At 49.2% G+C, this 26,218-nt stretch overlaps 1 protein-coding gene across 1 annotated transcript; it reads left to right on the top strand.

The window, feature by feature from the left end:
• The first annotated feature begins 6,178 nt into the window (after window positions 1-6,178).
• On the top strand, window positions 6,179-24,255 carry SLC7A8 (solute carrier family 7 member 8). The gene is made up of 11 exons (XM_063301561.1): window positions 6,179-6,380; window positions 9,151-9,355; window positions 10,162-10,313; window positions 17,375-17,500; window positions 17,746-17,899; window positions 17,999-18,122; window positions 18,206-18,309; window positions 20,297-20,393; window positions 20,543-20,692; window positions 23,424-23,601; window positions 23,681-24,255. The coding sequence occupies exons 1-11, from the start codon at window positions 6,254-6,256 to the stop codon at window positions 23,827-23,829; spliced, it is 1,566 nt and encodes a 521-aa protein (XP_063157631.1). The 5' UTR covers window positions 6,179-6,253; the 3' UTR covers window positions 23,830-24,255.
• Window positions 24,256-26,218: the final 1,963 nt, after the last annotated feature.

Below are 26,218 nucleotides of genomic sequence, written 5' to 3'. Positions count from 1 at the left end.
TCCACATGAAAAGGGATTAGGGTACAATTCTGAAATCCAGCCTACCTGTAGTATGGAACTACGGTTAATCCACTGGTTTGGATTTGTTAGCCTTATAGGCTGGCGCCTGAGTCACGAGTGGACTGATGAACAACTATTGAAGGGGGTGAGGAATTTAACACCTTAATAGCTTTAACTCAGAAAATAGCTTGTCAGGCTAAATATCTTAATGGCTGGTTGTGTGTAGGAGTACCCAGGGGAGTGCCGGATGAGTTCAAAGCTAGAAACCAAATTTTAGCAGGATTTGAATCCTTTCTATTTTGGTGGGTAACAACCAACAAAAATGTGGATTGGATCAACTACATCTATTATAACCAACAATGGTTCATAGACTATACCAGAGATGCTGTAAAAGGTATTGCAGAACAGTTAGATGCCACTGGTAGAGTAGCCTGGGAAAATAGGATGGCATTGGATATGCCGTTGGCAGAGAAAGGGGGAGTCTGCGTAATGCTAGGGGGGAGCTGTTGTACCTTTATTCCAAACAACACAGCTGCAAAAAGCAACAGAATATTAAAAGAAAAGGGGGGAATTGTGAGAACGGGGGGATAGTGGTGTTGTTTTTGCAGGTGGGGGACTTGCTTTCTCAGTAACTTGCTAACTGAAGCTTGCTTTCTAGTAGCTAGAATTGCTTGACCGTATATTAAGGATGTGGAATATGTGGCCAGGGGAGCAGAAGATAATATCTCTGTGCTGACAGGTGTTAAGGAAAGAAGCTGCCTAACTGATGCTGAAAATATGCTCAACACCAGTTCTAGTGAGCTTTGTGGTCAGACACGACCCCGACCTACTTACTCCAAGGGGGCTAGCTGCCTTATAAGGAAAAGAATAAATAGGGGACTGGGGGCGGTAAAAAGTGAGGAATGGGAGATATAAACAAAGGGGGGACTTCCTGCAGAATCTAAGGCGTCTCGGATAGGCTGTGAACTCCCAGGTACCTATCCCATGGGGAACAGGAGGAGGGATTCCACCGGCCAGGGGTAGGGAATAAAACTGCATGCTTTGTGTGAAGGGGTGTGCCTATTTTGGCTGGGCACCTGTCCTTGCAAGAAGGTTAATAAAAACTTTTTGCTGCTTCTCAAGACTTTGTCAAATTTATCCTGTGAGGGACTTTTCCCACAACGGGAATCCTAAGGGGGTGCTTGGAATTGCAATTCCACATGCCTCAAGGTTGACTGGCTGGAGATAGAGCGGAGCAGCAATTTGGGCAAAAGCAATTGCAGGCCTAGCAGATCCAGGCTCCAAAAGTCCAAACTAGCTGGCAGCATAAGAGATACAGATAACAGTAGCCCTCTGCTACCACCTAGGGGGTCCCTGAATTTTTACAGCTCAGATCTGGTAGTCATAGGCTGGGAAGGCGTTAAAAAGATGGCAAGGAAAGAATTACGATGGGTGTGTGGGTGGAAAAAGCACTGAAGATGGTACATGCGTGGGAAGCCTGGATGTAGTGTAGGGATTCACATGAGAACTGGCAAACACAAGAACCTAATGGGCAGAGTTTAAGCTCGCAAGGATTTACAGCTTTCCTTTAAAGAAAAAAGTCCCCAAATCCACCCACCTCAGCCTGGCACAAAAGAAATCTGCTTTAGGGCAGATGCCGTACGATTGTGTACATGTACATTTGTACATGTGCTCTCCAGATGTGTCAAACTCCAGCCAGCCGGAGCTTCAGGTCCAAGGACTGCCTCTGAGCACCAAACCTAAATCCAGATTTTGCCGTTTTTCTGCATCTCAATAAATAATAAATCCACCCCATTGTCAGTTTATACACCAAGGTTGCTTAGCTTACAAAGAGCCATTTAGCTCTCAGCTACATGCTAATGTTAAATAATGGGGGGGGGGATCCCCAGATCCTTGCTAATCTGTTAAGAAACACCTAGAAAGAGACTTGCAGATGCAGCTGTATCTTCTGACCAACCTTAACCTGGAATAATTGCCCTCAAAGTCCTAGAAATCACAACATCCCATCTGTAACACTAAAGGCCATGGTCACTTTAATTATTTTACAGTTTCCACCCCACCCTTTTATTTATTTATTATTAATTTTCGTGCCCTTGCACTCTGCCTCTTCCCAGGGGCATTTGGCACCTTAGGGAACAGGAAGCTAAAAAACATCCCTTAAGTCGCTATAAATATAACTAAAACCATGAAGGCTCCCGATAAAACCCCCTTGCTATATGTACTTGCATGCAGATTTCTACCCCACCTTTTCACCAGGAGTTCCAGGCAACAGAGAAGCAGCCACCCTATTCTCTTAAAAAAGGAGTTCCCCCATTGTGGCACCACTACAAAACAGGACCTGTTTATTTATTTAATTAATTATATTTACAGCCCAGCATAGGGCACATGATGAACAAGGTCAGGCAGGAAGGTGAGTCTTCAAACATCTTTTCAGAAGTCTGAAAAGCAAGAAAGAGAGGTGGGACAGAGAGAAATTTTATTGGCACCTAAACGGCACGAACAGTTTCATAATGGAGGTGAAACCTCAGGGGAAAAAGTCCCTTTCTTCTTCGCTTACCCTTGTTCTGTCCACACAAGAAATACGTTTAGGATAAAATTGGCAAAACAGTTGGTTACACAGTCCCTTACTCTACTCCTCCTCCAGGCATCCACAGGAAGAATAAAAAATATCAAGACCACTGCACAACGAAAGATGCTGTCTTGATTTTTGGGACACCCCTGTTCCTATCTTCTATGTTTATCAAGACTTCGGTGCAAGGCAAACTCCCATATATCAGCTGTGATCAGTTCACACCACCATCCCAGGTTAAGAGTCATCCACATGTGGATCCGAAGCAATTAAGGCCAATAAAGCAGAATGGATTTGCTCAACCTCAAATGATCCTCAACAGCAATTCTCACAATTCCCAGCCAAGATGGGTTTGTTTATAGAAAAAAAATCTAAATCTGATGGGCTGAGTTCTTACCACATATTAAGCCATAAACCATGGTTTACAAACACAACGGTTCCTGCAACATATAAAGGAGGCCCTGTGGGCAAACGCATTAAGCCGAGGAACATTAGGAAAGAAAGGTACTGCATCTAGAATAAACCCCTCTGCAGTCAAACTCAGCTCCTGATGGTTAGATGGACAGCTTTGTGCCAACTTCTAGGTAACAGTATGGAAGAAGTTTGCCATTCTCTTCCTGGGGGATTTTGGTCCTATTTCCCAGTCCGGCCCACTCCTGGTGGTCTCCCATCCCTGTACAGCTACAGTTCCTTCAGAATGTAGACAAGAAATGACAGGGCTGTAAAACATAGTGAGCATATTTGCTCCAAGGCGTGACAGATGCATTCAACAGATCCAGCTTTTCCTAAATCATGCTGTACCCTGAAAAAACTGAACCTGGGGAACGCCTGCCCACTGCCCACAAGAACTCTGGTGGGGAAAACGGAGGCAACCCCAAGCGCTTAAGGCAGTGTTTCTCAAGCTTGGTAACTTGAGTGGGTGGACTTCAACACCCAGAAACCACCAGCCAGCGTGCTTTAAGATGGGTGGACTTCAACCCCCAGAATTCCCCAGCCAGCATGGCTGGCTGGGGAATTCTGGGAGTTGAAGTCCACCCACCTTAAAGTTGCCAAGCTTGAGAAACGCTGCCTTAAGGAATAGGCAGAGCGGAACGCTAAACGGGAATTCGCAAAATTTAATGTTAAGGTAGTAACTTCATCTTGCCACCAGCAGGGGGCAGGACAATCATTATGCCCCGATAAAGCGAGATTGCGTCTTATAGGGACAAATTATGATTCGCATTTTGCGGAGTGGGCGGGGGCAGAGGGAAAAGCGGCTGCCTTGTTCTTTCTGGTTTGCTTGTTGCAGTTTCCCGGGGGCCTGCCCGGCCTCCTTTTCTCGCTTCCCCAGCCCACCCACCCCTCTCCACCGCCCCACTCCTTAACGAAGAGCCTCCCCCCGCAGGAGCAGCAGCAGCGGCGCTCTCCTGCTCTGCGGCGGGTTTATCTCCTGCGCCCCGCGCCCAAACCCTGACCTTTGTCCCTGCCTACTTAGGCTGATCGGACGATAAAGGGAGCCCAGGTGCTCCCGAAAGGTGGACTTCACCCCGCCGGATCAGCGAAGGGAACGTGCTAGGCGAGGCGAACTGGGGACAAGAGGGGGCAATTGGCCGCGGGGAAGGCGCCCGGGGCCTTCGTCGTCTCCTTTTCATCCCGTCCCCGTCCCCCCTCCACCCCGGAGCAGGCCTTTCAAAACATCCCCCCCCCCGCCTTATCCGCCGCCGCTTTTCCAACTTCGCAAACACGAGGCTCTGCGGAGCGCAGCTGACGCTCGCGTTGCACAAGTCCAACTCCCGGGATAAACAGCGGGGGAGGGGAGCGACGGAAGCCCCAAACGCGGCCGAGGATGCTCGGGGCGGGAGAGGGCGAGTTGGGGTAGGAAGCCACCCGCAGCTCCCCGAGAGGGGTGGTCACAGTCGCGGGTTGCGACTCCCAAAAGCCGGGGCTGGGGGGGTGGGAAGAAAAAAAGCAAAATCCCCTCCTTCGCAGCCGGACGCGGCTGCCGAGGAAAGATGGCTGGGGCGCGGCGCTTGTGCAAACCAAGTTGTGCGAGAGCCCCGCCGCGCATGATGGGGTGGGTGGGACGGAGAAGAGGGATAGGAGACGGAGGGGTCGCGGGGGGAACCCCGGCTGAAATCCCGGCGTTTACAGGAGCGGTTTTGTTTTCGGGTACGGAAATGCGGAAAAAGGAGAACAGGAGGAAGTAAAAATCTCTTTTTGACGCGAGACGTGGAAAATGACACAGGATCTCGGGGGCTATTTCTGGGTTCTCACGGAAGGGCAGAGAAGTGGAGCAAGAGCGGGACGGGGGGGCGGTGAAAAGAGGAATATATGCATCATACGGGGCACAATTCAGGCACTCCACAATAATCCTTTCGCCGAACGCGCACATTCCATAATATAGATTACAATAAGGATGCCCCCAGAGAGAATCCGCCGGTTCTCGTCCTGGGGGGGGGGGCGAAATGGGTCGGTTAACCCGAGGAACTACCCGCCACAAGAGACAGCAGCGGCCAGTACGGAGGAAGGGGGCGGCGTTGGCTCCGATCAGCCTCTCTGCGGGTCGCGCTCGCCCCGCGGGGGGCAGTGGGGAGCGGGGGGCTCCCTGGGCTGGGGCCAGTCCGCGCCAGCCTCCGGCCCCCAGCCCCGGAGCGGCCGCTCAGAGAGGCCGAGGGCCCGCCGGGCCCCCGCGGGCAGGGGAAGAGGTGCTAAGCTGGCGCGGGGCGAAGACCGTGCGCCGCGGAAGTAAGGCGGGAGGGAGGAGCCTGGATGCGCCTCCGCCAGGCGGGGATCAACCACCGCTCTGGCCGGCAGGAGCCGGTTCTGGGAAAGCAGCGCCGCCCGGGGAGAAAAACATCGGAAGCGGGGAGCGGAGGGCAGAGAGGGGCTGGCGCCGCGGGCCGGGAGGAGGCGAGCGCAGCGGGGCGCGGGCAGGCTCAGCCTCAGCCGGGCGCCCGAGGAGTGGGGACCCCCAAGCGCGGAGCGAGGGCGCGGACTGGAAGCCTTGCGCCCCCCGGCCGAGCCCGCGGAGCTTTCCCGGGAAACGGCGCACCTTCCGACTCCTGCGCCCGGGCAGAGCGGGGAGGCGGCGTAAACAGGAGCAGAGCGGCAGGCTTGGCTCCCGGGCAAACTTTGCCTCACCCCCCGGAGGGACTCAGCAGCCCCGCTCTCGGGGACTGGAACCCCTTCCCTCCCCTTGACTCCCCTTGACTCGGCCGGGACTCCTCGCACGTGGGAAGGGTCGCGCCTCGGCCGCTGAGCCCGGGGAGGTTTCGCTGCTCGAACCAAGGAGACGGACGCCGCCGGGGCCGGAGCAGCGACTGAGCTTAGCAGCGGAGCCAGGCCGGCGTTCGGAGCTGCTGGAGCCCGGAGGGACCCGTCGCTTGGATTCTGAAAGGGAAACCGACCGCCGCCCTCCGGTCTGGGATGCTGAAATTCCCAGCCGCCTCCCGGCTCCTTTAGACAGACGTCCAGCCTGGGGCGGGGGGTGTCTCGGTCTCGGAGAAGAGGCCACCCGGGGCTCGCCGGAGCAGACCTCCGCGCTCCTAACGGCATCGGCGGAGCCCCCGCAGCGTTGGTCCGAGGGGGGGCGCTCCGATCCTAGGAAGCGCTCCGGAGCGCTGAATCCCGAATTCCTGCGGATCCGACCTCAGCCCCTCCGAGCCGTCCAAGCTAGATCACCTTGCCTAAGAGGGAGCGGACGGGATGGAGGACGGAGCCCGTCGCCGAGGCGGCCCTGAGAAAGGCCCCGATGGGCCCGAAAAAACGGAAGGCGGCGGTGTGGCGCTCAAGAAGGAAATTGGGTTGATGAGCGCTTGTGGCATTATTGTGGGTGAGTGGGGGGGTTGGGAGGGGGGACTTCTCTGCCCCGCTCGCTGGCTCTGAATTGGACCACATTATTCTCTGGTATTAGCCTGGCACCGGGATATGGCTATCATCCCTGACTCACCTGCCTTGGCCCTCCTGCCCGCCCCCTCTGATCATGTATGATCAGATGCGACAAGGAGTTTTGTTTTTTTCCACGTGCTGCTTTCTTCAGTTTTTAATTTAGGAAGGCAGATGGAACCTCTGCTTTCCTACCCTTCTTTCTTCCTGCTTTTTTGTCCTCCTTTGCAGCTTTGGCCGCTGGGATCTTCTCCCCCTTTCCTGGAATAGCTTAGCATTCTCAGCATTGGTCTGTCCAGAGCCGGCTTTTCACCGGTTCCAACCTCACCAGGACGCCCAAAAACCCTACCTGTCTTCTCCTGTCTTGGAGACCTTGATTCCTGGCCTAGTCCCACGCCATCTTTCCCTGTGCACCTTAGTTTGGGATCCTCCGAACTCAGGCTTAGTGGGAGCTCTGTCTAACGGAGGACAGGACGTCATTTTAGTGGCACAGGCGGGCTGCTTGGGGGGACCAGTGCCCCAGCCCGGAAGGAGACCACTGCACAGACAAACAGCTGCTGGCCGTAGGAGGGATCGCATATCCCAGCCTGTCAGAATTGCTCCGAAAATGCAGCTGCCCTATCCCATAAGCCGCTTGGTCTCCAAGCTGGACGAGCTACATCATGGAGACCCCAGCTTCAGTCGGAGATGCATTTTAATACAACAGGGAAGGAAGCACCCGGTGAAGGTTAGGAACACAAACTCCTGAGGATTTGAAAGGGAAGCTTGCCAGCCAAGCCACAGAGCAGCAGAATCCCCTGCCCGCCCCTTCCTAGCCTCCGGAGTTTGCTTTCCACTCCAGTGCAGCTGGAACGCCATCTCTTCGAGCATGTTTGTTCCAACTTCATCGGTCTCATTCCAGATGGCTTTGTTTCAGCAGGTGCCAGGAGACCACTAAAACAAACACGGGCAGGAGTGGTGGTTGGAAGCGTGCTGAGCGATCCTTGGAGCACCCTCCCTTCCCGACCCACTCCAGCTTTGCCAACGCTTCGCTTCCCCCCAGAGTTTAAATGCTCTTCGCTTCCCGCTGGCTGGGCTCTTCCCATTGGTGTCCAGAGGTTTCCCAGATATTCTCCTCTCTGATGTTCAGAGCAAGACACTCCTCTGAATTTCCACTCTGCTTCTTGGGGTTAGATGATTAGGATCTACCATAGATTGTGCAAGTTCCAGAAAGGGTGCTTAGTTTCCCTTGTTCTTATACCTCCTCCTACCAACAACAATATTCTTGCAGGGCTAGCAGACAAGGGAGATCAGGTACGGGAGTGAATGAAGATGGAGAGAAAAAACAGAGATCAAACCCCTTGTGCCAGCGAAAAATGTTTTATTGCTTAAAGTGTGGCACATGTCAAGGGCACTTTTATATCTCCCAGAAGCCCTGATCAAGGAGCAAAGCTCTAGTAATAGAAAACTGGCTGCATTTCAGTGGACTTTTTTCCTCCTTCATCTTAGAATCTCGTAGAAGCCTAGAACTTTGCAGAAAAATTCCTGCTCTAAATATTCTCTCTTTCACAAAGCCATGGGTTTCCCAGAGAGACCTCTGGAGCATCCCTCTGTGTATTGATTTTATAAATGAACACCGAAAGGGCCCAAAGTTTTTCCCTTTCCTGTTTTATAAAAATAATAATTTAAAAAAATAGGGAGGTGCAGTTTCTGTATATCAAAGCAAGCATGCCCTGCTTGAAAAACATATTTGGGAGTCAGAAATAACTCAGTTGCTAAACCTGCAGCCTTAATCTTTCCAGATGCGTTGATAAGATGCTCAGTGCTTGGTACATGTTTGCATTGGGGAATTGCATCGGAAAAACAGGCAATTGTTTGCTACTCTGTTTGCTTAGTTCTTCCTTTTTCAAACATGATTTGATTCCAAATGGAGTTGGAAGTCTGGAACTGCTCAGATTCCAGATTGAGACCTTTTTAACAGCCTCGGAAAAACTGATCTGTGTAAGAAGATAGTGAATTTTAACTTGGCCACTTAGGGGAGCCTCACTAAAAAATCCCCAGGGGACTGAAAAGGTTATTTTTTACATGCAGCAAAAGCTTCAGTATGTTTAGTTAGCAGTAAATCCTACTATTTTCAGGTGGTGCTTACTCCTGGGTAAATTTTAAAAAGTGTCGCAAACTTAAAACTATGCCTTTATATCTAAGTAAATGTATTCATGCAAAATTGTTCTGCAGGCAACTCTTCATTTCTGTTAGTGTCACCCATCATCCGAACAACTGTGCATAGATTTGTGGACGATTATAATATTTTGGACACATTCAGGCAACACATAGGCAATTTGCAAAGCATGTTTTTAAGTTACATAACCAAGTCAGCAATATCTGTTTTATAAAGCATTATAATACAAGTATGAATATTTCTGGACCTTAACAGAGGTCAAGCATGGAATTTTATCAGGACAAAAGCTTGTATGTCTTTAAATGTAATCCCCAAGGAAGCATTTCTTTACCCACAGGGAATAATTCTCCTCGGGCCACTGTCTTTACAGAACCATAGAATGGAAGGAAGGTGTCCCAGAGATCATCTAGACCACCCCCTCCCCAGGGGAGGAACCCACTACGTTAGCAAAGTCTTAGCCTTTGCAAACTTCAGTAGCTACTCCCATGTTTGTTGTTTTATGGACGTCTCTCCTGCCTGTCATCATCCCCATTTGTGATGTCCTGTTGTTCATCTCTAGGTAACATCATTGGATCCGGGATCTTTGTGTCGCCAAAGGGTGTGTTGGAGAACGCAGGCTCTGTAGGGCTGGCATTAATTGTGTGGATTGTCACGGGCCTCATCACAGCCGTGGGCGCCCTGTGCTACGCAGAACTGGGAGTCACCATCCCCAAATCTGGAGGAGACTATTCCTACGTCAAGGACATCTTTGGAGGACTGGCTGGGTAAGAGGGGAAGAGGGAAATGGTTTGGCAGCCAGTGGTTGGGGTCACAGAACTGAGTCGGATGAGGAGAAGAAAGGGCTGGGGTCAGCAGGGTGGGTGATACAGATCTTGCAATGGTGGGCTTCCAGAACAATAAAGATTCAGGAGACCAAGGTGTAAATAGCAGCTGTTGTGAAAGAGACCAACCAGTTCCCCATTCACAGAAAGACAGTTAGAAAGAAGATCAAGAAATGGCCACTGTAGTGTACTTGGGATACAGGTAGTCCTCGACTTACGACCACAATTGGGACTGAAACTCCCATCACTAAGCGAGGCAGTCATTAACTGAGTCATGCTCGATTTTACAGCCATTTTTGCTGTGGTCATTAAGTGAATCACCATAGCCATTAAGTGAATCATGTGGTGTTAAGCAAATCCAGCTTCCCCCATTGACTTTGCTTGTCGGAAGCCGGCTGAGAAGGTCATACATGGCAATCACGTGATCCTGGGATGCTGCAAACGTTGTAAATACATGCTGGTTGCCAAGGGTCTGGATTTTGATCACGTGACCACAGGGACGCTGCAACTGTCGTAAGTGCAAGGACAGGTCGCAAGTCACTTTTTTCAGTGCTGTCGTAACTTCGAATGGTCACTAAACGGATGGTCATAAGTTGAGGACCACCTGTTTTGGAAAGGAACTCGTTCAGTTCCCGGATCTCTTGCAAACCCATCTCATTCTCCTCAATAAATCTTGCTACGAAAAGAGACATGGGGGTTTAGGGCCCTATGAAGCCCTCTGCCCCTCTAACCCTTCTGTTTCCCCCAAGGTTTCTCAGACTGTGGATTGCTGTGCTGGTGATCTATCCCACGAATCAGGCAGTGATTGCACTCACTTTCGCCAACTATGTCCTGCAGCCCATCTTCCCCACCTGCCTTCCTCCAGAAACGGGGCTGCGGCTCCTCGCGGGGGTCTGTCTTTGTAAGTAGTGAACAAACCTGACGTAGTAGCATGACACTGACCATGCTTTGGGTGGCTTTTAAATGTTGTAAGGCTGCCTTGAGGGATGCACATGTTCAAGAGGGAAAGAAGGGCCGGTTTTTATAAGCAAATAAATGGCCCTCCCAGAACCACGGCTTGGAGCAAAGGAAAGCAGGTGCCATGCAGAATGATTGCTTATGGCCCAGCATGTTGTGGAAACGAAGCCATTGTGGCTTGTCAACCTTTGTGTGTTGCGTGATCTGCTCAGCCCAGGGTAATTCACTGAACAAACCTTGGTTCAGCAAGGCATAAATAAGCACAATCTGTGAACCAGGTTAAGCTTTGTGGCCCAGATCTGGTTGCCCTAACTGAACCCACATGAGTCACCTGCTAAGTAAGGGGTGTAAAGTAAGGGGTGAGCCAGCAACCAGATCTGGGCTGCAAAACTTTGGGTGTCCACTGGGTGGCAGCCAAGAGTTAGTTTTTAGTAGTCTTCTGTTGCCCCCTAGAGGTTATTTTACAGGCCTGATATGCCTAAATTAACGTGATGTGTGAATCCTCCTATGGTGGTTCAGCTTGATGTGACACCAAGCTGCTATACCATTTTCAACTAATTAGGCTTTTTAAAGTATCTCTGGCTTAAAATTCCATGTGAAATGAACTGTAAAGAGGATTTAATCCCCTCATCTTGCACTCACTCTGATGAATAATCACCTCCTCCTCCTCCAAGGGTTGAAATGATCAGAGGCAGTGAATTTAGCTCTAGAGCGCAGTCCCTAAATATGCACCATTTTCCAGTGTGAATAAATCTACGGGCAAAAGCTAGCATGCAAAATGCATCCGTAATTATAATCAAGATGATAAAAACGATAGTTTAAAGAATGATATAAAGCCGATACTGTCAGAAGCATTAACATCCTTTAAGACACTGCCTGCATCTTAAGGGGATTGCAAAAACAGTGCCTGAGTTCTTATGAATACTACAGATGGTTTTTTTCATCTCTCCCTTTTGTCTTCCCCTAAAAATAAAATCAAAGCTGTGCATTTGAATAGACTCCTTGATAGCTTTCCAAAGTTCTCCTCTTATGAACTCAGATCAAAACAGTGCAGTTCAAACAGGTCTGCTGGGTTATTTCACGAGCACAATCAATTATAATCACAACCTGGCTCAGCTATTTTGTCTTTAGAGCAAATTTGCTTAAATAACCCTTGTTTGAAAGTCACTTGGCCTTCATGCGTGACCCCAGGGCTTTATGGTTTGTCAAGGGTGCCGGTTTGCATTTCTAGTTGGCTCTTCCGACCTACTGGGTGACCTTGAGCCGGTCCCTTTTTCCTCCCCCAATCTACCTTGCAGGATTGTTGTAAGATTAAAATGGCTAACCAACATCTACAGGTGCCAAGAGAGATGGAAAACAGAGGCACAGAATAACATATCTGTAGCTGGCCTACTAAAAGCCCAGTATGGCTTCATTTAAAAGAGAGAAAATATACGTGAATGGCTTTCAGCTGTGGTGGTAGCTAATGCACAGAGGATATAAGGCAGAATTTTTTGCAGTTTGATACTGGAAATATACAGAAATAGCCTGTTGGAGATCACTGGCATTTGGAGCAAGCCCCATTTTCTCAACAAACATGGCCCTATTTGGTCTAGTGGTTAAGGCATCAGGCTAGAAACCAGGAGACCGTGAGTTCTAGTCCCGCCTTAGCCACGAAAGCCGGCTGGGTGGCTTTGGGCCAGCCCCTCTCTCTCAGCCCAACCCACCTCACAGGGTTGTTGTTGTGGGGAAAAGAGGAGGAGGAAGGAGTATTAGGTATGTTCCCCGCCTTGAGTTATTTATAAACATAATAAAGGTGGGAGAAAAATAAATGTAAAAATCTATTCTGTTGTGGAGGCTTGATTCTCGCTCCCCATCCTTCACTGCTGAGAGGATTGCAAGAACAGACGGCAGAGAGAGAAAGAGGGGGGGTGGGAACGGGACCTATATGCCCTTTCCCCCCACAGAAAACTCCCTTGCAGTTGGAAAACTCCAACGTTTTTGTGGGGAGTGGGCCATTATCAGCCCCTGGACCAAAAGGCTATTTAGGAGGGAGGAAATCCTCCCAGAGGCTACTTTAGGACATTGGATGCTGGGAAGATCAGGCCCAGACTGGTTTTGCTCCTTTTTTTCCAGCTCCACAGCAGGGACAGGGGAGGCGGGACGCAGGATAAGAGCGAGCCAGACAGCGGACTTGGCTGGGGCGCTTGAGTAAGGCAGCTGCTGCGACTCAGCAAAAACTTTATTAATCAGGTCAAAGCCAGTTGCTCAGTGCTGAGTCAGCAGAGGGATGGAGAGGGGGGAAGGGGACAGGAGAGCGGTGCTATGAAAACAAGGCAGGGCGGCGAAGGGAAATCTATATTCCCAAATCTCACCAAGCAGGACCCACTCGCTGCCGGGCTTTGTGCCCGAATCTCTGATGGTGGAGCTGAAAAAAAACAATAAGCTGCTTAAATGGGACAGATCGGAGGCCCAGAAGGGAGGGATTAGGAGAGAGATAAAAGTGGGGAGGGGGGAGAAGAATATGAATGAACGGTTGGGAGCAGGAATTTAGGAGAAAGCCGGGCCCTGGGAAAGGTAGGGTGTGTTGTGCGATGCCCCCCAGCAATGATAAACTCCTTCCTTCTCCAACTTGGTGCCTTCTGGGTGTGATGGGCTTCGTAATCCCTAGACGGCTGGGGAGAATGGTTGCTGAGGACAAGGCGACCAGAGCAGATTGGCTAATTTGGAGCTTGGAGGCTGAAACCAGTGGGTGTCCCCAAAGCCTTCTGAAGGTGTTTTTACTCTCTCTTATCTGGGTTGCCTCGGTTTCTGCTCCATATCTCCCTGCTGACGTCAGCAGGTCACTTGCAAGCCTTCAGTTGTTTTCTTGTACCAGCCCCAGCTTGGTGGCCACAGGCCGGCCTGGATAAACGGCGTGGGTGCATCAAAGAGGAATGCCCTGTAAGTGGCATTTCTGCGTTGTGGCCACTCTGAACCCAAGGCTGGATCTATTTTGAGGCCAGGAGGAAGACGGGAATGCCAAATCTGGATCGCTCCCCGGGACAGGCTGTGCTAAAAAATGTAGCAATCTTTCGGAGCCCCACCCTCCTCTCCTGGCAACGTGTCCAAGATTTGGTGCCTGAAAGATCCCAGGGAATCAGAGCTTGGCAGGCTGTGCTCCAGCCGTGTGACTGCCAAGGAGAAAGTAGAGCCCTTCCAAGCGATCAGCCTGTTTTGCAGAGGATCCACCCCCCTCTCGCTCAGATCTTGAGCTTTCCATTCTCAAGCCACCCCAGGCCAAAACTCCAAATAGAATCCTAGGTTCCAGTCGGCTCATTCCTGCCAAACTATTTCTGGATTCTCCTAGGGTTTCATTCCGAAAGTTCAGCCTGCTGATCTATTCCCAGATCCTGCCGCTCCACCGAGCGCTGGATCCTAGAAATGCTTAAACACGCTGGCAGGATCTGTCAGGAGATGAACCCACCTCCCGGGGTTCCCTGCTTTCAGAAAGGGGATTTTACTCACACATCTTGATCTCCCCCCCTGCCATCCTATGCCAGGGATGGTGTAACTCTAATCCTGCTGGAATTTCACATGTTCCCACCCCCCTTTCTTCCTGAAACCCTATACCAGTGTTTCTCAACCTTGGCCGCTTGAAGATGGGTGGACTTCAACTCCCAGAATTCCCCAGCCAGCACATGCTGGCTGGGGAATTCTGGGAGTTGAAGTCCACCCATCTTCAAGCGGCCAAGGTTGAGAAACACTGCCCTTTACCGTGGAGGGCATTCTCCAGAGCACTAAGTGCCCATTGATTGCCTCTTAGCATGCTCCATACCTCTTTCCTATCCATTGATGCATGATGCAAGATATGACCCTCATGCCTGCTTCCACCCTGTGTTGTGGTGGCTTATGTAGACATTTATTCTATATATATTTTGGGGAAGCAGTATCTCAGATTGGAGGCAGCCATAAGATGAAGGGTCTCTGTGCTGCCTCTTTCTCTTCCCAGCCTCTCTCCCCAGCTGCTTTTCTGCTAAGCTTTGCATTTCCTGTTTTGAGCCTTCTGATTGCGCAAAAGGGGCGCCAGCTCAGCAGGAACGTTTTCAATTCCTCTTCATCTGCACAGCTTTGCGAGAGCCCCCTCGGTTGGCACCCCCATGCAAAGAGGAAAATGCACGTCAAGGTGTCCCTGCAGAGCTTTGAAATTTAAATTTTAAATGTAAATCCCGGGGCCCTTTAAGGATTCCTAGGGTGGCTTCAGGCAGCCCGTTTCACACAAGCTATGAATCTTTTTTTGGAGGGGAGGCGATTTGCTTGCAGGTCTGATTCCGTAGATCAGTGTTTCTCAACCGTGAAACACTGCCTTAGTTAGCTACCAGAAGGCAAAATAGGTGCATGTGCATACTTCTTCTCATTTGTTACCTGGGTTAATACATCCTGTTAAGCCACAGTTGGCTTAAGCCCGTTTTTGCTGAATAAGCTACAATGTTGGGCTTACCCAACACACTAAGCCATCAATGGTGGTTTGTGAGCCACCACGGCTGGATTCATTGAGCCTTTCATCGAAACTAACTAAACCACCATAATGGCAGGCTGTGCGATTGGGAACCCAGCCATTCTGTCAACAGCTTAGATCTGAAGAGCAGGCCACCCTTTACAGAGGCTTCATGTTTTAATATTAACATCACCTTGTGGCAGGAATTAATCGTTTGCTCTTAGATTCCAGGAGAAATGGCATTTTCTTATTAAAAAAAATAACATGGGGCTCCTGCATCAGAAGTTGGCTTCTGTTTCCTCCCCTGGCAATTCTTTCAGTTTGCAAAATTGTGCTAACAGCGTATTTATAAACACATAATATTGTGCTAGGATAACTTTTTTAAAAAAATTATTGTCTCAGTAGACACTTTAGGGAAAATAAATAGGAAAGGAAAAGGCACAAAAGAAGGGGATAAAATAATAAAATGAATAAACAAAGGATGTACACATGTCTTAAGAGACTATCATTTTCCAGTATATTGGTACAGTATATCATTAACTGATTGTGAATATATTTTTTAAAAAGCCTGAAAATCGCTGTTAGGAAAAACTCTGCCATTCTACACCTTAGGATGGGAGAGGAAGTGATGCCGTGAGCCTCATGACATCATTCACTTGATGACGTCATGGCTACTTCCAGATTGATCAGTGCTTCTCAATCTTAGCAACTTGAAGATGGGTGGACTTCAACTCCCAGGTGTCCAAATGTGTGGGATTTCAAATTCCCAGTCTCCTTAGCCAGTCGTGGTCTGGGACAGTTGCAGAATCAAGGCGTCGAGAAGTTCATTTATTTATTAGACTTGGATGGCCGCCCATCTTCAAAACACGACTCTGGGCAGCTCACAACAGGCTGTAAAACCCCACGCCATAAAACAATAAAAGTAGAAGCAAAAACCTGGCACCACAACCGATCTTCTCCTTTGTCGATGCGCAGCCTTCCAGCTCCACCTTCATCCTATCCCGGCATTGGGGGGAAGTTCTGTCTATCTCAGTGCTTCTCAATCTTAGCAACCTGAAGATGGGTGGACTTCAACTCCCAGGATCCCCCAGCCAGCATGGCTGGCTGGGGGATCCTGGGAGTTGAAGTCCACCCATCTTCAGGTTGCTAAGATTGAGAAGCACTGATCAATCTGGAAGGCAGATTTCCATTTGTGGGAGTCTGCAAAGGACTAACCCTGCCAGAGCCACACAGTGCTGAAAGACAGCGCGTTGGTGACCAAGAGTGTCAGCAAAACATTTAGCTACACGGAAACTCATTCCACATTTCACCTCTGGCTAATCTCTCCGTTCCCTGTGTTGTGGCAAGAAGGAATGAGCTGAGGTGTTCCTTCCTCATTCCTGGGGGTGGCTGCAAAGGGAGGAGGTCTGAGTTTCTGTTGATCCATCTCAGGTGGACCCTGTTTGTGCGCAGGCTACCAGAGGTCAGCCTGTCTGCAGACGGGATGTTTTCGGTGCTCCCTGGCCACAAGCCAAATAGGTCATTGCCTTCCGGGCTGCTGTTTTCGTTCCCTCGGACCTCCAGGCACATTTATAAGGGCCTTGTTTCTTTCCGCTCCATATTCCATGAGGATCAGATTTAACCGCAGGTTACAGCCTCGATGGAGGGTCACTGAACTCGGCTGATTTCTAGAAAGTAGCACGGGAGGGCTGAAGCCGTCTCGCCAGTCACCGGCACTGCAAGGAATTGCACTCTGCCGATTAGCTTGGCCCTCAAAGGGTCATATTCTGCTTATGGCCCCCTCCCCGTTACTGTGAGAGGCGTTAGCATGGCGATCGATATAAAGATTATTTATTTATCTATCTATCAAATTTCTCTGCCGCCCATCTCGCGCGTGATGCCTCTGGGCGGCTTACCAGTACTGAAAATGGCAAATCACTAAAAACAATTCAGTATAAATGCATAAAAAATACAAACGCAAGGCCTAAAATATAAAATATAGCATATAAAATAAAATAAAATATACAATTCAAGAGGGGAAGCTCTTAATCTAGGCACGCTCACGGGGCCAAGCACCCCCATGAATGGCTGTCCCCCCTCCTACCCCAGGCCAGGTGGCATAGCCATGTTTTTACTCCCTCCCAAAAGGCCTGGAGAGTGCGGGCCTGTCTTAACTCTGGGGGTAGCTTGTTCCAAAGGGCGGGTGCCATGGCAGAGAAGGCCCTCTTCCTGGACCCTGCCAATCGGCAATCCCTCATGGACAGGGTCCGTAGCATGCCCTCTCTGCCTGACCGGGTTGGACGGGTCGATGTAACTGGGGTGAGGCGGTCCCTCAGGATTATAACTTGGGTTATAACCACTGGGCAAAAAAAGGCATTGATTTCCACCAAGCAGGAAGCTGTCCTTGTGGTCTACAAGAGAAGGTGCCAGCACCACCTCTGAATTTTCCCCAGACACAATGCTCCTGGTCTGGTCTCACTCACGAGTGGGAAACTGGTGAAAAGATTTGGGTTGAGAGAAGGTGGATGCTGATGGTGCCTTCCTCCATGATCTTGCCTGCTTCTCTGCAGTACTGCTGACGTGGGTGAATTGCGCCAGCGTGCGCTGGGCTACACGTGTCCAGGATATCTTCACCGCTGGGAAGCTGCTGGCCCTCGGCCTGATCATTGTTATGGGAATTGTGCAGATCTGCAAAGGTGAGGGCAATCTGATCAGACCAAGGGTACCATTTCTCCTGCTGCACTGTGGGCGGGGCAGGGAGCTGCAAGGGTGTAAACTGAGGCACACAGACACCGTTTGGGGGTGACTTGGACTGGCTCTGTAGTTTCCTGCCCACGGGGAAGCCAGAAGAGTGGGAGATACATCTGGTTTGGGAAGGGGGAGAAAGAGAAGAGACCCTGAGATGGCTGAGGATGTCTTCTTTTGTGTGTCCTCGATGTAGGCGAGTACTTCTGGCTGGAGCCCAAACATGCCTTCGAGTTCTTCCAAACTCCAGACGTCGGACTGGTGGCCCTGGCCTTTTTACAGGGGTCGTTTGCCTACGGGGGCTGGAATTTCCTCAACTACGTCACCGAAGAGTTGGTGGACCCTTACAGGTGAGTGAGAGCCTCTCCTGGCGGAGTGGGAGGTGGAGAAGGCCCACCGTGATTTTGACCCTACCTTCTTCCACCTCCAACTCTTCCTCTTCTCCACAGGAATTTGCCTCGGGCCATCTTTATCTCCATTCCCCTGGTTACCTTTGTCTACGTCTTCGCCAACGTGGCCTACGTCACTGCCATGTCGCCCCAGGAGCTCCTGGCCTCCAATGCTGTTGCGGTGGTGGGTCTCCATCCATGAGGTTCTACTTCCCCTTGGTTTCAAATGAATTGACACCTAAATTCTTCTTGTTCCTTTCCCCACAGACGTTTGGGGAAAAACTCTTAGGAGTGATGGCTTGGATCATGCCCATCTCTGTTGCCCTCTCCACCTTTGGCGGAGTCAACGGCTCCCTCTTTACTTCCTCCAGGTGAATATACTTGACCTCCAGCCAACAGTGTGGAATTCCCACTCTTGATCACAGTTCCATGTTCGGAAATCCTCCAGGCATCAAACATTACTCCCAAAAAGCCAGACGCAACCCTCGTTCATTCACCATTTTAGGTGCTACCCCCTCAATACTTCAAATTCACAGATTTGCGCCCAAAACATGGGTGAGCTAGCAAACAATGCAAAAAATAAAATTAGAAACGACCTTGATAGGTCAGAAGAATGGGCTGAAAATAACAAGGGAATGAAATTTAATAGGGGTAAATGCGAACATCATGATGTAGAAAGCAGGAACTGGGGGAACAGACCCAGTATGTAGGAAGAGGATCTTGGAACTGGCCATGCCAAGCTGGCTATGTGTTTGCAGCATGAGCGGGCTGCTCAACAGGCCAGATTTTCAAACTGCATCCACAGAAGTATAGTTCCAAATTATTTTATTTATTTATGTATACATTTATTCACCACCCATCTCCCCCTCATGGGAGGACTCTGGGCGGTTTACAGTAAAACAAGGTTAAAATTAAAACCATCCCAATACACTAATACAATAAACTAGAAATACAGTGAAATCTAAATGGCAAAAGATTTTAATCAGTCTGTGAGTGTGATAGGCCCCTCAAAATCACTTAGGGCGCTAGCCATCCCCAGGTATAACTATTCCCCCTCCTGTTCCAAGCCTGCCTACAAAACCAGGTCTTTAATTTTTTTTGGAAGTCCAGGAGCAAGGGGGCCTGTCTCACCTCTGGGGGAAGGATGTTCCAAAGGGTGGAACATCCTTCCCCCATATAAACTATATGGGGGAAGGATATAATAGATTAGATGCTCCAAGTCCATCTCAAGTACTGTGCCCAACTCTGGGTGTTGCATTTTAAAGGAGATTCAGAGAAGCCGAAACACATTCACGCAGCTTTCTTTTGGGACCCTTTTTAGCTCTGCGGTCTAGCCTTCGGCCATGACTGGTATCTACAGAACCCAAGGAGCCAAGCCTTCTCCGTTGCAGCCCATCCATCTTTGGAATCACTTCCGGCCTGAGATCAGAGTGGCCCCCATCCTTAAGGAAGCCCCGGGAGGGGATCTAGGATAAGTTAGAATCTCCATCCTGGCCTGTGGTTGAACGTTTTGTTCTCGCTGGCCCGTGTTCCCAATTTGGCAGCTCTCAAAAGGGGGAAGAAATGAAAAAGGTTTCTGCCGCATCTCAGTTGGAAGGGACCTGTGAAGTCATTTAGATTCGCTCAGAGTTCCTTTGTGGGGAGATGGGCGGTAGTACAAATTTGAGAAATAAAATAAAATTTAGGTCAACTCCCCTTCAATAAAGGGTCCCCTATAAGCAGGGTTTCTCAACCTCAGCAACTTTAAGATGGGTGGACTTCAACTCCCAGAACTCCCCAGCCAGCATGTTTAATGCTGATAAAGGCAGCTCTTAAAATAGCTTGTTCCCCTTCAAAGCAGTGCAACCCAATTTGATTTCACGTAAATAAGCCAGGGTAACTTTATGACTCTCCTATCACTAACAGCTTTTCCTTCTGTCTTATTTAAAAACTGTAGCGGGGTAGCAAGGCACATGTTCCCAATCAGCCGCCCGCTTGCAAAACATATTGCCATCTGGGGCATGCCACCGTCCTCCCTTTGTTTTTAGGAAAGACCTATTTATTCTCCGCAGCCTTTCCCTGAGTGAGATTTATTGCCCTGAGCTGCATTATGAAATGTAACCGGATCTCTGATTTTCATACCCCGAGGCGATGCTTTACTTGTTGATGCTGGCTGCTTTTATGACTTTATCTTTGCAAGCTGCCTAGGGAGGGAGGGGGTTGTCCCTAAATTATTTCCGCTAAAGGAGGGTACGAGGAAGCTGTGCTCAAAATACAGAGCTCGCCCAAACACCTTCCCTAGTGCAGATTAAGACACACTGATAACCGGTCCCCACCCCGTATTATTCTTTTGTGATATTATCTTTCCTCCCTCCCCAGACTTTTTTTTGCTGGCGCCCGTGAAGGGCATCTTCCCAGCGTCCTGGCAATGATTCATGTGCGACGGTGCACTCCGATACCTGCCCTCCTCTTCACTGTGAGTCATCGGCAGAGATAGAGGGGTGGGGAGATCTGGGCAGGTGGATTCCAGTGGGATCCAAGAAGGGTATGGCTGGCAGTTGCAGGAGAATTGTCAAGGTTTGTTATTCCCTGATGCCAGTTGACGAATTTTCCCTACTTTGTCAGTGCCTTTCCACCTTGCTCATGCTGGTCACAAGTGACATATATACGCTGATCAATTATGTGGGTTTCATCAACTACCTCTTCTACGGAGTGACAGTGGCTGGGCAGGTCGTGCTCCGCTGGCGTGAACCTCATCGGCCCCGTCCAATCAAGGTAAGATCCCTCCAGAGATATGGCCCTGCTTCTGATCTCTTGACCGTTCTTCAGTTTTGCGGCAAAGTTGCCTTCCATGCGAAGCAGGCTGAGTGCAGTCAGTTTCTCAGCTTCCAGTGCACATATTTTCTGAATCAGCATGCATGCCAAGAGTTGACGACAGAGAATAAAACTTATCTGTTTCCAACTCAACAAGACCTTTGAAACCTCATACTCCCCAAATTTTTCCACCCACAGCCCTTCTAGATGATAGAATTTCTATCTGCTTCAGCCAGAAATTATAAAATGAAGGACTTCTATTTTGCTTTCGCTTTATTCACACGTAAAGACATTAAACCAGATCACAGCCATAAACACTAACAGCCCATAATTTCTCAGAAACAAAGAAGCCAGTCAATTAAAGCAGTATTTCTTCAAAACATGGATAATAAAATCCCTTGTTATAGTGGTGGGCAGAGTCTAGAAGTTAATAATTTATACCTGCAGAAAACATTCTAGGACTTTCAGAGTCATATTGATAATGGTTGACCTCAAAAGTTCCTCTTTTTTGGCCATGCTTTGTTTTACCTAGAAAGGTAAACTTCAGGCCAAAGCTTTGAGAGAGAATTACAGGTTTACCTTTGGGAGGTTGACTTTAATTTGTTTTCACATTCAGAAATCTTTTGAAACCAAATTATTAAAAAAGGATTTAGCCCTCTCCAAAATAGTAAGTTGGACGTGAGCTTTATTGAAGCCAGTGAGATGTATTTCTGAAAAAATCCAAATCAAAGTCTGATTTTTAATTTTAATACATTGATTGTTACCCATCCGGGTTTCTCTTGCATAATCCTTCTGTGTGGGCTTGCAAGGTCCTATCTAGATTAGAGATCCTGGCTTGCACAGAATAATGGGAAGCATGCTGGGAGTAAACTGGAGTAAAGCTTTCCTTGGATGTTCAGGATAATAGCTGGAATGAGCCAGAATATCATAAAAAAATCAAATCAAATCACATCAAATCAAATCTGCATTTGATGACTGGAAAGACGCAGTGTTTCTCAAACTTGGCAACTTTTAAGATGTGTGGACTTCAACTCCAGAATTCCCCAGCCAGCCATGTTGAAATCCACGCATCTTAAGGTTGCCAAGTTTGAGAAACACTGCTCTGTGCAATGAGAAACTGCAAAATCTGCTTTCTAAGGGTGGCTGGAAAGATGCTTTTCAGGATTCTGATTGTGAGAATGAGCAAAATTGGAGAAGCGCAGTGCAGGTTTATGCCAAGCCGGGTATGTGCAGATCAGATTTTCACTCTTCAGCAAGTCCCTGAGAAATAGGGGAATGTGGGAATGTTTATTGCATGATTGTTCAGAAGAAGGAGAAAAAGTGTGATAAAGTTAACTAAGGAATGCTTCATGAGAAAATGGAGCTGAAGGTGAATGTGCTGAGTAGTCTATGATGGGGTAAGCATGTATGAGAAACAATGGAAAGCTTCACAAATTATTCAAAGGGGAGTAAAATAATAAGGTGTGATTCACCTTAGCTACTTAATGTGTTCATGGATAAATGCAAAAAGAATGCTTATGGTGGCTTTAGAAATGTGTCAGTGGGGAACGTGAATGTCCATGTGCATGTACTTTCCCAGACGGATGAGCCATGCTGTTGTCTGAGCATCCAGCTGATCTGCAGTGAGCGTTAGAACGGCTTGTATGCTTCAGCGAGGAGCATGGATCTGCACATGAACACATCAAAGGCCCAAGTAGCTGTGTTTGATGTCAGAACTGAAAAACTAAAGCAAATCAATGAATTTGGCTACTGTACCTCGGTAGAATATTCACTGCAGGCAGGAGAATGGGTGAAGGGACTTTAAGATGTGCAAGGAAGGCAGGAATACAGTGGGAAGGGGTCTGTTGTGAAGAATGAATGTTGGAAGAAGTTAAAATGTATGCGTGCATAAGACAATGGGATCTAGGTATCCAACAGAAGAGAATACGTGTAGCTCAGAGTTGAACTGTATTACCTAAATTTAGGAACTGTAATATCTATTTAGGTATTTAGGATTTAGGTATGTCAGGAAAGACAAGTCGAATGCAGTGGGAGGGGGCTATTTAGGAACAAGAAGGCAAGAAGAATGAATGGATGCTGAATACAGAATACTCAAAATAAACGTAGGAAGGAACAATCAGTGAATCGGTCCCTGAGCAAGAGGAAGGCATGGTTGGATAAAGTTGATGAGACTGGAAAAAAAAAGGTGAGCTGTGTAAAAAGGAAAACACAACTTATGAAACAGCACATGGCTATGGAGCAGTGTTTCTCAACCTCAGCAACGTTAAGGGGTGTGGACTTCCACTCCCAGAATTCCCCAGCCAGAGTGGCTGGGAAATTCTGGGAGTGGAAGTCCACACTTCTTAACATTGCTGAGGTTGAGAAACCCTGTTGGGTGGGAAGCAAGGAGAATTCTCAAGAACAGAAAGCTCTGGAGAAGTCTGGCATTTTAGGTACATTTCCTTTCCTTATCCCACATCTCTGATTTATTGCCTGACTATCTAATATGAGTTTGAAGATCCTGGTCACAAGCAGGCATTCTCCGGGAAGGACTTCATCCCGGGTCCTTTTGGTTGGAGAGAAACTGAGACTTACGGACTGTTCCTCTCAGCACTGCTGGTCTCAATCCGGTGTCCTCCTTGCTAAGAAAAACAGCCTTCAAACCTTTCCCTGGCGTTCTGGTCTAGGCTCAGTCCACATCTCTTCCCTGTAGGTCAGCCTGTTCTTCCCCATCATCTACCTGCTCTTCTGGGCATTCCTCCTGGTCTTCAGCTTGTGGTCGGAGCCGGTGGTCTGTGGCATCGGCTTGGCCATCATGTTGACGGGGGTCCCCGTCTACTTCCTGGGGGTCCACTGGGAGAACAAGCCCCCTGCCTTCCACACATTTGTTGGTGAGTCCTGGGCCACCAGGAGGGGAGGGGTGGGCTCAAGTTGGGGATGTCCTCTGACCTCGCTCCTGTTTTCTCCCAGACGGGGTCACTCGGGTGGGACAGAAGCTCTGCGTCGTCGTGTACCCCAAGATGGACACCGGGGAACTCGAGAACGACCTCAGCAAAGAGACCAAAGAACAGCTTGAACCCATGTGCGGAGCGGAAAACCTGGGGACCTCCCAGAACTGAGTTCCTGGAAGACAGAAGGAACAACCAAACACGGACTGCGTTGGTCTCTAGCTGGGCCAGAAATGGAGATGCCTGCTCCGGCTTGCTGGAGCTGGACCCGTTGGGGACGACCCACAATGCACACACTCCTTTCCCCAGCTTTTTCCAGGATTTGGGGTCCACACACCCCGTTCCCCACCTGGAGTGCCTCCTGCTGGGGCCGGGAAGGACAGGGCAATCCTTACAGCAGGAGCCCCATCCCAGCCCCCTGCCCCACCCCTTGTGGGAGGGTCTTTTGTTGCTGCCTTATATTTGGGGGAATCTTTGGAGGGGGGTTGACCCTCAGCTGGAACAGGATTCTCTCCTCCATGTTGGTGCCCTTGTATTTCCCATGGTTCTGCCTTTCTCTCTTTTTTTGATGTAATAAATTAAACCCCACTTGACATCCGGATTGCTTCATGGCTGCGTTTCTGGTGCGGAAGCGTCATCTAATCTACCTAAGTGCCTGTCCCTGGGGGGACCCCAAGTTCTCATCGGGATGAGTCAGCCACGATTAATAAACTGCAGCTCGACGGGCTCCGTGCCACCTTGGAAAGAGCTACGGAGCTCTCTGGATGGAGCGCACAAGCTCTAATGATGCCACAGAAGCAGAGATGAAGATAACCAGGATGCTGTGCTGCATTTCCTTTAGACGGGACCGGGGTTAGGATAGAATATCTGCTAGAGACAGCGAGAACTTGTCCGGCGAGGAATGGCAAGTGCAATGGATTAGTTCCCCAACCTCTGGTATCAAGAGGTTGATAGTCTTTTTCTGGGAAGTCCCCAGAAGTCAAATTTGATTCAAGGCAGTTTCATTCAGCGGGCTGATCTTGAGAAGCCGGGCAAGGTAGAATGTGGTTAGAACCTGGATGGGAGACCACCAGGAAACCTCAAATGCTGGAGGCTGGAGGAGGGCACCGGGTTGGGCAGACTGACTCAGCACACAAGGTGGTGGTGAGAATCAAGCGGGTCTTTGGCATACAGTTCTGGGGTGGGCCAATCATCCCCACCCCCAGCCTTGACATATAATGAATTCAGCTCTGCCTTTCTCAACAGCAGGGGGCAGCGCTGAGCTGGCCCTGAGGAAAGCCAAACAGGCTTAGGGCTGGCTGGGAAAAGGCTTTCAGAAAATCCCAGAGTTGCGGGCTAGGTGGTGGTGGTGGTGGTGGCGGCGGGGGGGAGGACAGTAGCGACGCATCATGTCTGCACCTTTGCCCAGAAAATCACCCACGCGTGTCTGCAAAGCCGCCGAGTCACTCCGCCCCAAATGTTTCTTCTTCGTCCTGTGCCCCTCAGCCCACAAAAGGGGTGTAGGCCACTTTCGTAGGACTACAAGACCCATTGCTAATGTGATACCTGCCCATCTTCGTCACGCACTCACTCACCTTGGTTTCTAGAGAGGGTTCAGACCACCTTGTGGCCAGCTCTTAACTTTCCTTCCACTTGTAGCCCCCCCCCCAAAAAAAACCCCTTTCGGGAAGGGAAAAACACCGGAGCTTTCCCACCTCCAAAGTATCAGAAGTTTTCGGCAATACTGCTTCTTTCTTCCGAAAAGATTCCGTGCAGTTATATTGTTTGCCTCGGGGCTCCCTCTGCAGGGCCTGAAAGGCATTACATTCACCCACTCCCTTAAACCAGCGTTTTATCAGGGTTTGTTGAATAAGCCACCCCACACTAAGCCATTAGCCATGGTTTACGAGCGACAAGGGCGGGTAGGCCAGCAACACGTGAAGCCAAAACCAAACCACATTATAATTCTGTGCAATTCTAGCTCCCTTCTCTTTTAAACCTAGAAGCAGAGGAAGAAGGCTTGTGTGCCTTCACAATTTTGCATTCTGCAAATGCATATTTCAGTGTTTTTCAACCTTGGCAACTTTAAGATGGGTGGACTTCAACTCCCAGAATTCCTCAGCCAGCTGGCTGAGGAATTCTGGGAGTTGAAGTCCACCCATCTTAAAGTTGCCAAGGTTGAAAAACAGTGGCATGCTACAGTCTCTTTTTTAGAACTTACATTGTTGAAAACATTCAGTTGATTGTTTTTCTACATTAACAGCACCATAAAAGCAGCTCAGAGGTAGAGATTATTTGCTTCTTCCTTTTCAGTATCTTGTGTCTAAAACACCCTCCTCTTACAGGGAACAGTTAACTACCATTTGGGCTTCTTAGGTGAGGGAAAACGCAGGATGGTCACAGCAGGCGTGATGTAAAAAAAAATGGAGAAAGGACCTTCTCTCTCCTCCTTGTCTAATATGAGAATTTGTGGGTCATTTGAATGAAAACAAAAGACAGGAGATTCGGGGTCAACCCCTGTACGTTCCACGTCCAACGGGGCCCTCTTAAGTTTTGCAAAATGTGCATTGCCGCTGGATCG

The sequence above is a fragment of the Candoia aspera genome, chromosome 4 (assembly GCF_035149785.1).
Source record: "Candoia aspera isolate rCanAsp1 chromosome 4, rCanAsp1.hap2, whole genome shotgun sequence".
Taxonomy (NCBI): Eukaryota; Metazoa; Chordata; class Lepidosauria; order Squamata; family Boidae; genus Candoia; species Candoia aspera.
This window is presented reverse-complemented; position numbering and strand designations above follow the sequence as displayed.